Source organism: Hakea prostrata, chromosome 5, assembly GCF_041222555.1.
Source record: "Hakea prostrata isolate BN-2017 chromosome 5, UWA_Hpros_2, whole genome shotgun sequence".
In the NCBI taxonomy this organism is placed as follows: domain Eukaryota; kingdom Viridiplantae; phylum Streptophyta; class Magnoliopsida; order Proteales; family Proteaceae; genus Hakea; species Hakea prostrata.
In genome coordinates this window covers 59163395-59177956 of record NC_142604.1, presented here as the reverse complement: position 1 = coordinate 59177956, position 14562 = coordinate 59163395, and the positions used below count along the sequence as shown (strand labels likewise).

Below are 14562 nucleotides of genomic sequence, written 5' to 3'. Positions count from 1 at the left end.
TTTACTCTAACCGGATAATTTTCTAGAGAAAAGTATTTAATCCATTTTCTAGAGAAAAGTATTTAATCCTTTACTCTAACCGGATAATTTTCAATTATTCGATAATCCAATTACCGGATTTTGAATTCGATTATCATCATTTTTTAAAGAAAAAAAATATTGAGTACTTTACTCTATCTGGATAATTTTTTATCCAGATATTATACAATTCAATAAACAATTATCCAAATCTGAATCTGGTTGCTTAGCTGATGGATACAAATATTTTTGGGTAAGAAAAATTTTCGAATATAAACACCCTTAAACAAATACGAATGCGAATTCATAGGAGAATTTCGACTATCCATTTACAGGTCTAATCATAATGTGATTTTTCCCATACACCTATCGACTTGACCAAAAACATTAATAATGACAAGTTTTCTAGTAATCACACTAAGGTACTCTTCAGATGTTTGGAGCCGATATTCATGCATGATCCAGTCAGTTTTCTTTCCATTGGGTGCACGGCCTTCGTAGTACACTAAGGTCTTCCTCATCCCTATAGTTCTGTTGTTAGAGAGCACTGCCTTGTCTCTCCCGGTTGCCTTCCAGAATCCGGCTGCCGTTGCTCTATTGGTCCTGGTTCCAGTTGGGTATTTCTTATCTCTGTGACTGAAGAAGTACCACTCATTCTTTTCCTCATAGCCTAGCTTGCATCTATCTACAAGATCCAATCAAACATCTTTTATTATTGGGGTTTCACGTGGAAGGTGAAAACAATAATCTGACATTAGATGCGAACATCCAAATGAAGAGACTTATATGTGTTAAAGTGAACATAAAAAAAAAAATAATAATAATAATAAATTCACAAACATAAATGAAAAAAAAAATCAAAATAATATAGAGTTTTAACGTGATTCAAACACCAATTTAAATTTCTATGTCCATGGGCGAAGAAAAAGAACTCTCATTATATCTATAAGAAGATTATAATGAAGATCTCACTCCAATCAAAATTCTCACCGAACTCACTAAAATCCCAACTTTCACACTAACTCTATGAGAGAGAGTGTAAGGTATTTATTTTTAGAGTTTAATTGGGTAACAGGTCGGCACAAACCCCTGCTCCTATCTGATTTCTGAAAAACGGGTCATTCGAGTCATCCACGAAACTATATATATTGTGACTCATCTTTCAAAACCAGGTACAAGAATTCATGTCACACATAACAATATGAACTCAATCATGGATCCTAGCTATTTTTCATGGCTATCTGTTTAAGGATGGGTCGGATCCAACTTCCTACCATATATATATGTTAAAACAAAATACTTTTAGGCTTTTCTATTCAAGTTCTTTTTTTTTTTCGGTTGATTATACCTTGGATGTCCCATGGCTCCATCCCGTAGAGATCAATTTCAGAGATGACATCTATTTCAATCTTCTGGGAGTTCAGCTTTCTCTTGAGATAGTAACCCACAAGCTCTTCTTCTGTTGGGTGGAATCTGAAACCTGGTGGGACACATGATTCTACTTCCATTGGAGATGTTTACCTGAGATTAATCAAAGTATACAATGAGAGAAAGAAAGAGAGGAAAGGGGGGGGGGGTTTGAAGAAACCCTATTTAGGAGTTCCCTTCACCTATTTGTACTCTTTTTAAGTGTCCCAATCCATAGAAATACTCTAGAAGGTCTCTAGATTGGACGGTTGCAATGTCAATTTTGTTAATGACAATAATCATCACGTTTGACATTTAGTGCTTCCATGCATGCTAATGAAACATTTCTAGTTACTGTAAACATTTTTTTGCACAAGTACAGAGAGATTCTTTATCTTATCAAGTTAATTCTCATTATTCTATAAAAAAAGTTAATTCTCATTAAAACCCTTTTCTTGAACTCCTATGAAGAACTAAATTCTGATTATAATGGTTTCATGACGATTGCAACATGAGTCCCTTAAGCAAGATTCAAAGATCACTGGCTCCATATGAGAAATATGACCCATCAAGCAACATAAGTGTCCACTACCTAAGACTTTGCTTTGGTTACATCTTACATGAACTTGGCCGAAGTACGTATGTTGCAAAGAAGCACAAACATAATTTGACTCTAAGCCCATGGCGGTGGGCATTCCATCCCCACAACCGCCATGAATGGTATACAGTTTCACTCAATGGTGACCGGAGTATATCCATCTCACTGCCATCGCAATTCCAAAAAAGGCTTATTTCTAATCCCTTGACACAAGTCATGGTTCTTCAATATGAGATGAAAGATTTTCATGTTAATCGAATTTAGTTTTTAATGAAAAGGAAGATTAAGCCAGAGTTGTCAACATTGAATCAAACTAAAACAACACGAGATTATGTTTCGAGAGTACTAACCAGAAATGTGAATTTGCTGTGCTCTTCAACTTGCCTCTGAGAAAGAGAGAAAGAGAGAGAGGTACTGTGGTGTGTATATCTGTTCTGCACTGTTGTCTTATGAACTGCTGTGGTATCAAGGGACAGAGGAGATGAGATATAAAGAAGAGACATAGAGGAAGCAAGGAAGGTGGTCATCGATTGCGCGTGGGGTGGTAGAGATGAAAGGGAGTTATTTGGACGGTGTGACACCAGATTTTCACGCCACCCTCCACCAATACATTTTGCCTCAAGATTTGCCCACACAACCCAGATACCTTTCCTTGATTGGCTTATCCAGCTTAGTTCTTTCTCTTCTGTAGTTCTCTGGTGCGCCGCCCTTAATTTGCCATATGTCAACCTCACCACCAACCCAGATTCCTGCCTATCAAGTGAGATTACAATTGGAACTCATCCAGTCCCCCACATGTTACTTTACGTAATGTTTTACTTCCCTTAGTTAGCTATTCCTGGTTTAGATCTAAGAACCTTATCATTCACTTCCTTGTTTAGATCTAGTCCATGTATATACGCTCAGGTTTTTATCAAATCAGTAACACTTGGAAAATGCATGAACAGACATTTAGATAGATTGAGCAAGAGGGCTCTCAGGTTTTTATAAATGAATTTTAATCATTTGATGTGATGTTATGACACATGTTACACATCTAGAAGGAAGTCAAAATTGGACCAGACGTGAGTCCGTGTCTTCACATGGTATGTTTGACCAGTCTGTTTTTGGACTCGGGTTGATCGATTGGTGGGGCCAGTTAGGTTATCCATGAACTACACAATAGTGTTCTACACAAATTCAGATCTTACTCAGGTTACAATCCGCAGAGTTGATTTTATAAAGATGTTTGTTCAGTGAGACTAACATTTTGAGAAAGTGGGAGAATACCAAGCTGATGAAAAACTGCTTTCACCCATTTCTTGGTCTTTGCTTGGGATTTGAGAGTCAAATGAGGAGTCTCTTTTTGTAAATTAGTAAATTTAAATCCTTAAAATGTAATAATAAAAAATAATATTTACAAAGTAAATCGTGCCATTTGATTCTTAACCGTTCACTCTTATTTTGATTATTTGACGCGATCACCACTATTGGTAGCAGAGCAAATAAAAATCCAAACACTATTTTAAAAATGCTCCAAAATACAATAAAGCTGTTCTTCTTCACTGTTTTTTTGGGTAACCAATTACAGATACGTAAGTCTTTCAGAAAGTTATAAAATATTACAGATCCCTAGTCGTCCCTTTCTTATATGAGAGAAATAAGTGCAGCTTAGGGAAGGGTACCGAAAGTGATTTATCAGTATTATCTTACTTTAGAAGCACTTCAAGGTTTTCCTTTTCAAATAAATACATTAAAATGGGGTTAGAATCACGTTTGGTACCAGGACAACCTTAGCCGTTTTCTTCGTATGAAAGATTACGAAGTGTTTTATGTTTTCTGCAGATATAGCCACAATGCTGACGGTAGTAGTGAGATCAGAACCCTAACCGTGAAAATTTGGCTTGCCATTTCAATTCCTATCTACACTTGTAGCAAGATCTGGGTTTTAGAACTTCAAATCAGCTACAGTTTTTACAGTAAATCTGAATCTAAGTTGATCCAAGTCGATTCAGTTCAACTAGATAAAAGAACAGATCATTGGATTTGATTAGAAACTGGGTCATATTCAACCATATCACTTTCCTATTTTTTAGGGTTAAGTCGGTTTGCAGGTGGGAGAGAATGTTTTCCCTTCAATGTAGGACAAAACCCAAGATACCGAAAGCATTTCTAAGGGTTGGTTCTGTTTGTTTCTTCCCCACTCAAATAATCAAAGCCCTTATTTCCTAATCAATCAAATCCACGTAATCATTCTATATCAGCTCATTTATCTACAAACAGACAATCCAATTAAGAAAGCCAAACATGGACCACAACTGGACAAGGAAGAAGATAAAGAAAAGATGATCAGTAACATCGAAGCCTCTAAGGGTTGGATCTGTTTGTTTCATGCAAGTGTCAGCCTAATTGGATGTTGAACAGTTTGATCATAGAAACGTAGTGTTTGGATGAAATTAAGGATGGTTGTTTTATTATCAGAAACGCGAAATTGGGATTTTCTACCTGTTCACATTCTTTCTAGTTATCATATATTAAGATTAGGGTTCAAGTTTGGATCATCTACCTGTTCACATTCTTTCATGCAATCCACTGCTGCTCGCTCCAGTATATAGTTTAAATATCGAGCTCTTGCTAATGTTGTTGCTAAGCTCACTTGGCTACAAGCTCTCCTTCAAGAACTTCATATATTTCTAAGTATTGCTCCTGTCCTCTGGTGTGATAATATTAGAGCAATCTATCTGACTGCAAATCCTGTCTTTCATACTCGGACCAAACATGTGGAGATTGACTTCTACTTTGTTTGTGATAAAGTTGCCAAAGGAGATATTCACGTTCATTTATTATCTACTACGGATCAACTAACTGACATCGTCACCAAGCCGCTATCTACTCCATGTTTCAGCACCTTGCTAGCCAACCTCAAGGTCACTTCACCTCCCTTGAGTTTGCAGGGCGTATTCGGGATATTTCTGCAAAATCAACTAAAACCCTAGCCGCCACTCCATCTCAAGATTTTGCGGCTAGGGTTACTTCCATGAGTTCCAAAGCTGCTAGGAGTCCCACAGCTGATCAAATACTGGCCACTACATCTAAGAAGGACTCTACAATTGATACTCACAAAGACTCTAGTCAACCCAAAGAAGAGTTTGATATATATTATAATTATAATTGCTACAAAATCCTAGTCAATATTTTATGTAATCTAAAACACCTATTTTCATGTAAATCCAAACATTGTAACTCAGGGTATCTAGAATATCACAACTACAAGAGTTCTAGAACACTGATGAACAATGACTCTATTTCTGTATAAAGAAGTCATGTACACAACTCTTTAGAATAGTGAAACATCCGAAACTCTCTCTCTCTCTCTCTCTCTCTCATGAATAAGGTCCTGCATGGTGCTGTGAGGAAGGTGTGAATAAGATCTGCAGCTAAGCTACAAGTGAGTGGAAGGTCTAAAGGTAGTAAGATATAGGTACTCACATTAAATAGAATAGAAGTTTACATCAACCTGTACTCATAGTGCAAAAGAACTACTTTTCAGTGTTAAAAGTTCCAATAACAAAAGCAAATTATAGAAATCATCAATAGGGACTCAATAATCTGGGGAAAACAAGTAGAGTTGTAGGGCATAAAGCTGAGAGAAATTCTAAATACTCCTCCAATTAATGAAATTTCTCCATAGCCAAATGGACATTCGTGTTCTACCAAAAAAAAAAAAATGGACATTTGTTGCAAAACATTTAACCCTTAATTGGTAACGCAATAACCCAGCTCTATTTTGTAGAATTAGTTGAAAGGTGTAAGAACTAATATCGTCTGTGCATGCATGGCATATCAAACAATATTTGTATAAAGAGACTAAGAATAATTATACTTTTGATCATCAAAGAATTGTTCAGTTGGTATTAGTGATCGACCAATGTCTCTCAATGAAAAGGTCAGAGTTCGACTCCTAGTACTATACATAATAGCCATCTCCCTCATATATCAAATTTGCCCATTTCAAAAAAGAATAATTATAGTTCCATTTCCTCCCTTTTTTTTTTTTTTTTTTTTCAATGGTAGGTGGATAGTTCCATTTCCTATTTTTCTTCAAATTTTTCCCAGAAGCCTTAATAGTTTTGATCTCAACGACATTGTCTTCTTCAAGGTGGTGGTGCCTCAGGTGGTTCGGCTCAATTTTGGACATCATTCTTAAATGATTTAAACATCTAATGAATTGAATAGGCAAGGTATTTTGGAAAAGAGAAATACAACCATGTCCTTTGAGTTTGTGCTCAAATAATAGTAATTATTAGATTATTCTATTAATTATTATTGTGTTTATGAATGATAACTACAATTTCAAACATCTTCTTAAATGAGTTAAAGATCTAACGAATTGAATAGGCAAGGGTGTTTTGAGAAAGCCAAATGTAGCCATTTCTATTATCCTTGAAAACCTTTAAAGAGTCATTTTCTATCCTAAAGAAGGAAGAGCTTATGAATGAAAAAGTTATAGAGTTAATTTGAATGAAATTAGGGTTATTTAATTAAGTGTAACATTAAAGGATTCATCACTATTTTTGTTTTGTTTTGACTCAAAATCCGTCCTAGTATGCTCACCTACAAGCTTCTATCCCTCTCCTACGTCTTAACCTTTGAATGCAAACAGATTCCATTTGCCTTAACTTTATTATCAATGGAAAATCAAATTAGCAGGGCAAAAGAATCGAAAGATGGGAACCCCAGACAATTTCAACCCAGCCAGCACTATTCAAATATATATATACATAAAAAAAACATGATAGAGAAACAGGGAAGGCAAAGCTAAGAGGTCAAATGTTTGTCTCAGTGAATACAATCAGAATGGATGATAGACAATTGTTCTGTAGCAAAATCAAACCCAAAATTGTAATACTGTTGAGCCAAGGTACCAATAATACTTGGGTCATTGCGACCACGGGGTGGGATGGTGAAAGCTAAGCAAAACACTGGCTCCTTCTGTGGCAATTGAACGAAAATACTCCATTCGTCTAAAACTAGCTTGGCACGTCCTTTAAAACTAATAGTCATAGTTGGAAAGCCATTCAAGTTTTTGCCAATGGTTCCGTTGTAGCATACGTGCCCTGCCCCATAGGAATTCAGTGGGTTATTGAATCTTTCCAGCTGTTTCTGATGTATAACATTTGCAAGCGTATAAAATGCATTTCCTGGAATAAACGAGTATAGGGCACCCGTATCAAGGATCACACTTCCATCAGGTTGACCATAATACGATGGAGGAAGATCAAGACTTTGTGAATCCACTTGAATGTCAACGACTTGGACTCGATAATGTTCAGAGAATGTGAAGGGAGTAGTGAAGCCAGCTATATGTGCATCTTCACCAATGATCAGATTGCCTTTGGAAGAAGGATCACTTACATTGCCCAGGCAAACAGAGAATCGTGGTTTTGCATTGGAAGGTGTAAGCTGGACAATCAGTGAGAGGTCATTATTAGCAGCAAGGCCTAGTATTCCACCAACCACCTGATGATTCCCCGGAAGACTGTTGTTAAGACCACAACCAATGACTACATCCCTGAGAGCGGCTTTCATTCCATTATTATTATTATTGGAGTCCCTGATCATTGTGGTTTTGATTCCATTATTGGAGTTGCTGAACAATATGAACTCGTGGCCAAGAATGCCCTCGGTGAAAGTATTCGTACCTGCATAATTGACTCTATAAAAACACAGGTCCATAATACAAACCGTAGGTATATGCTGTCTTTCGCAATACATAGAGTTGCAATTTACATTTGCAAAAGTTATTGACTTGGTGTGATCATAGATTGGATTTGTCTGTGGATAACAATGGTCGCAGGGGTCGCATTGGATCCATGAGAGATCGCTACCGGTGTCGATAACCACGAAGACATCAACCGGTGGTGTACCAACGTTGAGTTTTGCAATGAATTGAAACCCAAAAGGAATACCTTCAGCTCGGTATCTATCCCTTCTTTTGGAGGTTAAATAGTCGTAGCGGGCAATTGAGATTTCATATGACTTCTCAGCTCTGTCCCAGAAAGTGGTTTGAGGATTATAGAGTGGAGAAAGTGGAGAGTCGCGGTGGATGAGTTCAATTGCTAATCGAGGGTGCTTAGGGTTTGTTGCAATATTGGTGTCGATGGATAAGCAGGGTAAGGAGATGAACAATAGGGTGAAGGATGAGATGATGACTAATTCATAAACTTGGAAGGAAGTTGCCATCCTCGAAAAGAACTGTAGTGAACGATGAAAGTGAATTAGAGTGGAAATGACAGCAAAGATTTCATCTATATATACAAATTCATTTGTAAGACTCGATGCTGTGAATGTGGAAGGTGTTGCAGGTTTGAAGGTGGTATAATAATGATGGCATTTAAGGTGTGAATAAGGCCTTGGTGATGCAGGTTTGAGGAAGGTGAGAATAAGTTCTGCTGGTGAGTTGTAGGTGTGAAGAAAGTCTAAAGGTGGTAAGTGCGTAGCTGCTCACATCTCTTAGAAGTTTACATCAACCTGTAATCATCAAGCTAAACAAAAGCAAAGGAATTGAGAACACGATTTGGATTTCCTCCACCCATCTCCTACCCTCCATCCAACTATATGTTTCACAACCTATCTTTAATTAATACATGTACCTAAGTCCACTTATTATCAGTAGACTGTAAGATAAAATTTTGAGTAGAGAGGTTCTGAACGAACTCATGAAAACACTAACATTTCTTACTAAATGCAATGAAAAGAAATTTGTGAAATTAAGCATTGAGACAAAACCAATTATGCATGATTGGGTTACAGGAAGAATAGAAATCATCAATAATCTGGGAAATACACGTACAGGACATAAGGCTAACCAAAATTCTAAATACTCTTCTCAAATCGATGAAATTGCTCCATAGATGAGCACTTGTTGCAATATTAAAGAATTGGCATATGAAGAATATTTGTTGCAATATTAAAGAATCTTTCTATCAAAGAATTGCCCAGTTTGTAGTGATGGACCAATTAATGTATCTTACTGAAGAGGGTAAGGTTTGAAGTGGTAAATGTAATAGCCCTCACCCTCATATATATAAAATCAGACGTTTAAAAAAAAAGAATAATTATAGTTCTATTATATCCTTTTTTATTATTAATGATATGTTGATAATCATAGTTAGACTTGTAAACGGATCGGATCCGGCTCGGATACACATGTATCCGAATCCGATTAGAAAAATCGCTATCCGAATCCGCCAGAAATTTAGAGGAGGCATCCAAATTTGAATCTAGAATTTTATCGGATATCCGATAATAATCCAATTCGATAAACTATCCGATTATTGATTGGTGATTGTCATTTTTTTTTTTTTTTCGATTTTCAATTATCCAATTACTAGTTTCTGAATCCGATTATTAACCCATTTTCTAGAGAAAAGTATTTAATACTTTACTTTAACAAGATAATTTTCAATTATCCAATTACCGGTTTTCGAATCCGATTATCATCCTTTTTTAAAGAAAAAAAATGTTGAATACTTTACTCAATATGGATAATTCTTTATCCGGATATTATACGATTCAATAAGCAATTGTCCAAATCTGAATCTGGTTGCTTAGCTGATGGATACAAATATTTTCGGGTAAGAAAATTTTCAAATATGAACACCCTTAAACGAATACGAATGCAAATTCAGAAGAGAATTTCGATGACTATCCATTTACAGGTCTAATCATAATGTGATTTTTCCAATACACCCATCGACTTGACCAAAAACATTAATAATGACAAGTTTTCTAGTAACCACACTATATACCCACTTGTTTAAAATGTAACAACAAAATTACCAATTTGTTAATAAAATCACTATATATTAAGTGATGATGAGATAGGCAACTTAGCCTTCAAATGACTCAAATGCCCTCCTTTTCTGTCTTTTTGACACTCTGACCCTTCTATACTAAATCAACCATAACTTCTTTGTTATGTGTCGACAAGTACTAAAAACCTATAATTCATATGTTGGTGAGAAAACCCAAAAAACCAACCAGAAAATGCTCAAAACGGCTGATGAATTTACTAGTACGTATGGAATCCAACCGATCAAGAGTGGGTTTTGTTTTATACATTATAAATTGGCCTTTTACTGTGATTTATACATGAGTTTTTTTATAAATAAATTATTTATTCGACATTTTTGGTGATGTAGGGTGAAGCAGTAATTTTGTAGAGGAGGGTATCCGATTTAAAAGACAAGAAAAAACTGATACATTGTGAGTATTATAACTCAATTCATGTTATGTACAATTGTAATGCAATTTTTTAACTATCATGAGTCACTTAAAATTTTATTTGTCGTTTGATGCAAATGAATTATACAATAATATTTTATTTAGTATTTGTTGGATTTTGCTTCTGATTATTATATGCATGACTGATTTATATGCAGGTGTTGTAAGATTTGGTTATGACTAAGTAATCCAATGGATTTCTTTGTTTGTGGATTATCATTATTCATGCATTTTAAATGATCAAATGTAAAATTTGATAAATGCAAGATTGAAATCATATAAAAGACATCATACTGACGAACACTATCCATGTAAGTCTTGATACCTTAAGTACCTAGATGGTTAGGCATTGTGGCTAGAGTTAGAAGGGAAATATTGGACCTGAGACAATGATAGCATATTTGAGGAGTACATGACCTTGTGACTAGAGAATGAAAATACTTTGATGGGTGAAGAGGTAGCCACTTTGGTGGCCTAAAGAGATATAGATCCTCCATGGATCTGCTTAAGCTTATAAATGTAAAGAAAATGAATAGAGAATCTTACAAGAAGTATTAAACAGTATCTTCCACCAAACCAGTGAACCAGCATGCATCCATTGTTTGGTCATGAACATCCCCGCTTTGTTATTAAACAGTATCTTCCACCAAATTCATTATATGCTTTTTGTTTGCCTCTTAAACAAAAACATCCCTATTTCAAGAAGTTGTTTATACAAAAACAACTCTGCCCGAAAGGCAAAATGTTTCTTAATAAATGCAACTGGAACGGGTGATCGACACTTCCCTTGTGTCAAGGTTAAACCCAAAATTGTGGAACTGTTGGGCCATGCTGCCCATTATCTTGTTCTTTCTATCATCACTGGTTGGGAGGAAACCCAGACAGAATACGTTCTCTTGCTCTTGGATGAAGGTACCCCATGTCTCTAAAACCAGGTCAGCATTTCCTGCAAAACGAATTGTCACAGCCGGAAATCCATTTAAATCCTTCTGAATACTTCCTCTGTAGCACAACTCCCCTTCTCTTCTGGGCTGAATTGGTTCGACCTTGAAGCTTTTGATTGTCTGGGAAATAGCATCTGCCAGCTTCTTATGTATTCCTGGTCCCAGAAATGAGTATATAGTGCCGGCATCTAAGATCATGAGCCCAAACGGACCAGTCTCCCATTGAGAAAGATCAAGACTCTGTGACCCGAGTTTTATGTCAACAAGAGAGATTCTGTAAAAATTATCAAACAAGAAACGAGTAGTTGGGCCACTGATATTTGCATCTTCACCGATGACTAGATTACCTTTGGCATCTGGATCACTTGAGTTGGCAAAGCAATATGAGAATTTTGGTTCTGACAAGGAAGCAAACTGTTCAACCAGTGACAATTCAGTTGCAGCAAGGCCTAGTATTCCACTAAACGGGAGACGAGCTCTATTAATATTGTTAACTCCACAACCAAAGATCACAGTCTCGACCCTGGTCATGACCTCTCCTTCTGAGTCTTGAAATGATAGAACTTCAGTACCAAGAAGCCCATAGCTATAACTGTTATCAGCATATGAAATATGGTAAACACACATGTTACGGTTATCACAACTCCTATGAGGAAGTGATGAACAATTGGATGAGTTGCAGGTTATGTTGGCAAAAGTAGTTGATTGGGTACGATAGTAAAATGGTCCCAGATGTCGATCGCAATTTAAGCATGGTCTGCATTGAATCCAAAATAGTGAGCTAGCTATATCAATTATCGCAAAGACATTAACTGCAGGGGTGCCAATGGTGAGTTTCGCGAAGTAAAGAAACTCCTCATGAACAACAGCAGATCTGTATAGGTCACTTCTTTCGGAATTTAAATAGTTATAGCGTGCAACTGAGTTTTCATATAACCTCTCAGCGTTGTCCCAAAAACTGATTTCAGGATTATAGAGTGGAGAAAGTGGAGAATCACGGTGGATGAGATCAATGGCAAATCGAGGGTGTTTAGTGTTTGTTGTAATGGTGTCGATGGATAAGCAGGGCAAGGAGATGAAGAAGGTGAAGGATGAGATGATGAAGAGTTCATACACTTGAAAGGAAGTTGTCATTCTCAAAAGGAACTATAAACGAGAGTGAAATGACTGCAAAGATTCATATATATACAACTTAATTTGTAAGGAGATGCTGAGAATGTGGGAGGTGTTTACCCCAGAAACAAAAACAGAAACGAATGTGAAAGGTGTTGCAGGTTTGAGGAAGGTCTAACGACGGTAATTAAGTTGTGAATGAGTTCCTGGTGCTGCAGGTTTGAGGAAGGTGTGAGTAAGGTCTGAAGCTAAGCTGCAAGTGTGTGGAAGGTCTAAAGGTGGTAAGATATAGGTACTCACATCAAGTAGATTAGAAGTTTAAATCAACCTGTATTCCTAATGCAAAAGAACTATTTTTCAACTTTAAAAGTTCCAATAACAAAAGCAAATTATAGAATCATCAATAGGGACTCAATAATCTGGGGAATACACGTACGGTTGTAGGGAATATTTAACCCTTAATGTAAGTTTGAGTAAACTAGATGGTTACATAAAACATATCCATCCTTTTAATACAGCTACAAGGATTTCATACCGGAACCTTGCTTAAGGGAACCAAGCTACTTACCACTTGGACCAACCCCGTTGGTACCCTTCTTTTTCTTTTTTTTTTTCTTTTTTTTGGTTGCCAACCCCGGTTCCAAGGCTTTGGCCTGACTAATCCGGTGTTCAACCAGGGTCGCACACCTGGCTGTGGTGGGTGAGTCTCCCAACGGGGATTTTTACATCCACAAAGTTTGGATACCGTAACTTTGCTTAAGTGGACCAAGTTGCTTACCACTTGGACCAACCCCCATTGGTTACCCTTCTTTTTCTTTTAAATACGTTTAGTATGCTCTTGTCTACTATTTATTTAACTATTTTTTATTATATTTTTTGACATTTTTGATTACTTATAATGAGATATGCCATTAAAAAAGAAAAAAGAAAAGAAAGTCTTCTCCTAAATTTAAACCCTTCATCTACGATTTTTATTAATCTTTTATTTATCCAATACAATATTTATTCTTACACAATAAGAACTATATGGAAAGAAGATTAACCCCCAAATCTTTCTTGCCATGTTAAATTTACCAATATTGCACTTGAGGAAGAGATCTTCAATGGAAGACAATCTCTTTGGGGTAATGGACATCCATAATAAATATATATATATAACATTCTCCTAAATATAAACCTCATATATATATATATAATATATATATATATCTATATATTTATCCACATTTTTTTTCTTACCATAACTATGCAAATTAACCCCCAAATCTTTCTTGCCATGTTAAATTTAACACCACTTTCTCACTAAAGCCTTTATATATATATATTGCAGTAGTCTCTACCTTTGGATTTTTGTTGCTTGCCTAGTTTTTTATGTTCTTTTCCCAAGGTTGAAGAAGACAAGGTAGGTTGAAGAAGACGCAGAAGAAGACGCAGCAAGTTGAAGAAGACGCAACAGGTTGAGACTTGAGAGAAAGGACGGTTGAAGGTTGAGTGTCCGAGACGTTTCAACTTCCATGTTTCAAGCTTTGAATGATGTTTTCTTTTTGGTAATTGTGTTTGTTACTTTGTTTTGGAAAATGATCTTTTGAAGATTAATTACCTAAAAAAGAAATTGATTTGAAATTTAAATTTTAAACGTGTTAAGTTTTTAGTTTTTAGTTTTTATCTTTTACTTTTTAGTTTTAATAAAAGAAATATATTTTATCATAACCGGATAATATTTTATCCGGATAATATGCGGTCCGTTTAGCAAATATATCCGAATCCGAATCCGTTTAGTTATCGGACGGATTCGAATATTTTCCGGTAAGAAAAAATTCGGATTCAGATGCTCCTAAACGAATACGAATACGAATTAGGAGGCGGATTTCGGTTATCCATTTACAGGTCTAATCTTATTTGACTATTAAAGCCATTGAATCAGTTAATCTTCTATATCTCTTGCTACTTCATGTGGCTTTATTCGTAGCTTTTTAAGTGAGAGGAGAATGCAAAAACTTAGTTCCTAAAAGCTGATATTTGGCTCTTGTAAAGTGCATGATTTTGAGTATTTTTGTCATGTTTTGTTACTTTGATTTACTTGTATGTAAAACAATGTAGCAAATGGGGGTTGTTTTTTTTTTTACTATCTTGCATCATGTCATTGATGAAGAGATCTAGAAAGGCATCCAATACCCTTCTATTTCAAGTTGTTCTTAATTTGTAACTCAGAGACGA

At 35.9% G+C, this 14562-nt stretch overlaps 3 protein-coding genes across 3 annotated transcripts; all 3 read right to left on the bottom strand.

The window, feature by feature from the left end:
- Positions 1-359: 359 nt before the first annotated feature.
- On the bottom strand, positions 360-1526 carry LOC149016842 (NAC domain-containing protein 30-like). The gene is made up of 2 exons (XM_089156823.1): positions 1367-1526; positions 360-703 (listed from the first exon to the last, which is right to left on the bottom strand). Exons 1-2 carry the CDS (start codon positions 1524-1526, stop codon positions 360-362), a joined length of 504 nt encoding a protein of 167 aa, XP_089012949.1.
- A 5315-nt stretch (positions 1527-6841) lies between these two features.
- LOC149016841 (aspartic proteinase CDR1-like) lies at positions 6842-8245 on the bottom strand. The gene has a single exon (XM_089156822.1). It carries the CDS (start codon positions 8243-8245, stop codon positions 6842-6844), a length of 1404 nt encoding a protein of 467 aa, XP_089012948.1.
- A 2792-nt stretch (positions 8246-11037) lies between these two features.
- Positions 11038-12366, bottom strand: LOC149016840 (putative aspartic protease At2g35615). The gene has a single exon (XM_089156821.1). It carries the CDS (start codon positions 12364-12366, stop codon positions 11038-11040), a length of 1329 nt encoding a protein of 442 aa, XP_089012947.1.
- Positions 12367-14562: the final 2196 nt, after the last annotated feature.

What these genes read in the sequence shown, in the direction of transcription:
- LOC149016842 (XM_089156823.1), bottom strand. Translation starts at nt 1,526, where the DNA reads ATGGAAGTAGAATCATGTGTCCCACCAGGTTTCAGATTCCACCCAACA. An exon ending in GGAGCCATGGGACATCCAAG is followed by an intron (nt 704 to 1,366) that starts GTATAATCAACC and finishes TGGATCTTGTAG; the next exon opens with ATAGATGCAAGCTAGGCTAT.
- LOC149016841 (XM_089156822.1), bottom strand. Translation starts at nt 8,245, where the DNA reads ATGGCAACTTCCTTCCAAGTTTATGAATTAGTCATCATCTCATCCTTC.
- LOC149016840 (XM_089156821.1), bottom strand. Translation starts at nt 12,366, where the DNA reads ATGACAACTTCCTTTCAAGTGTATGAACTCTTCATCATCTCATCCTTC.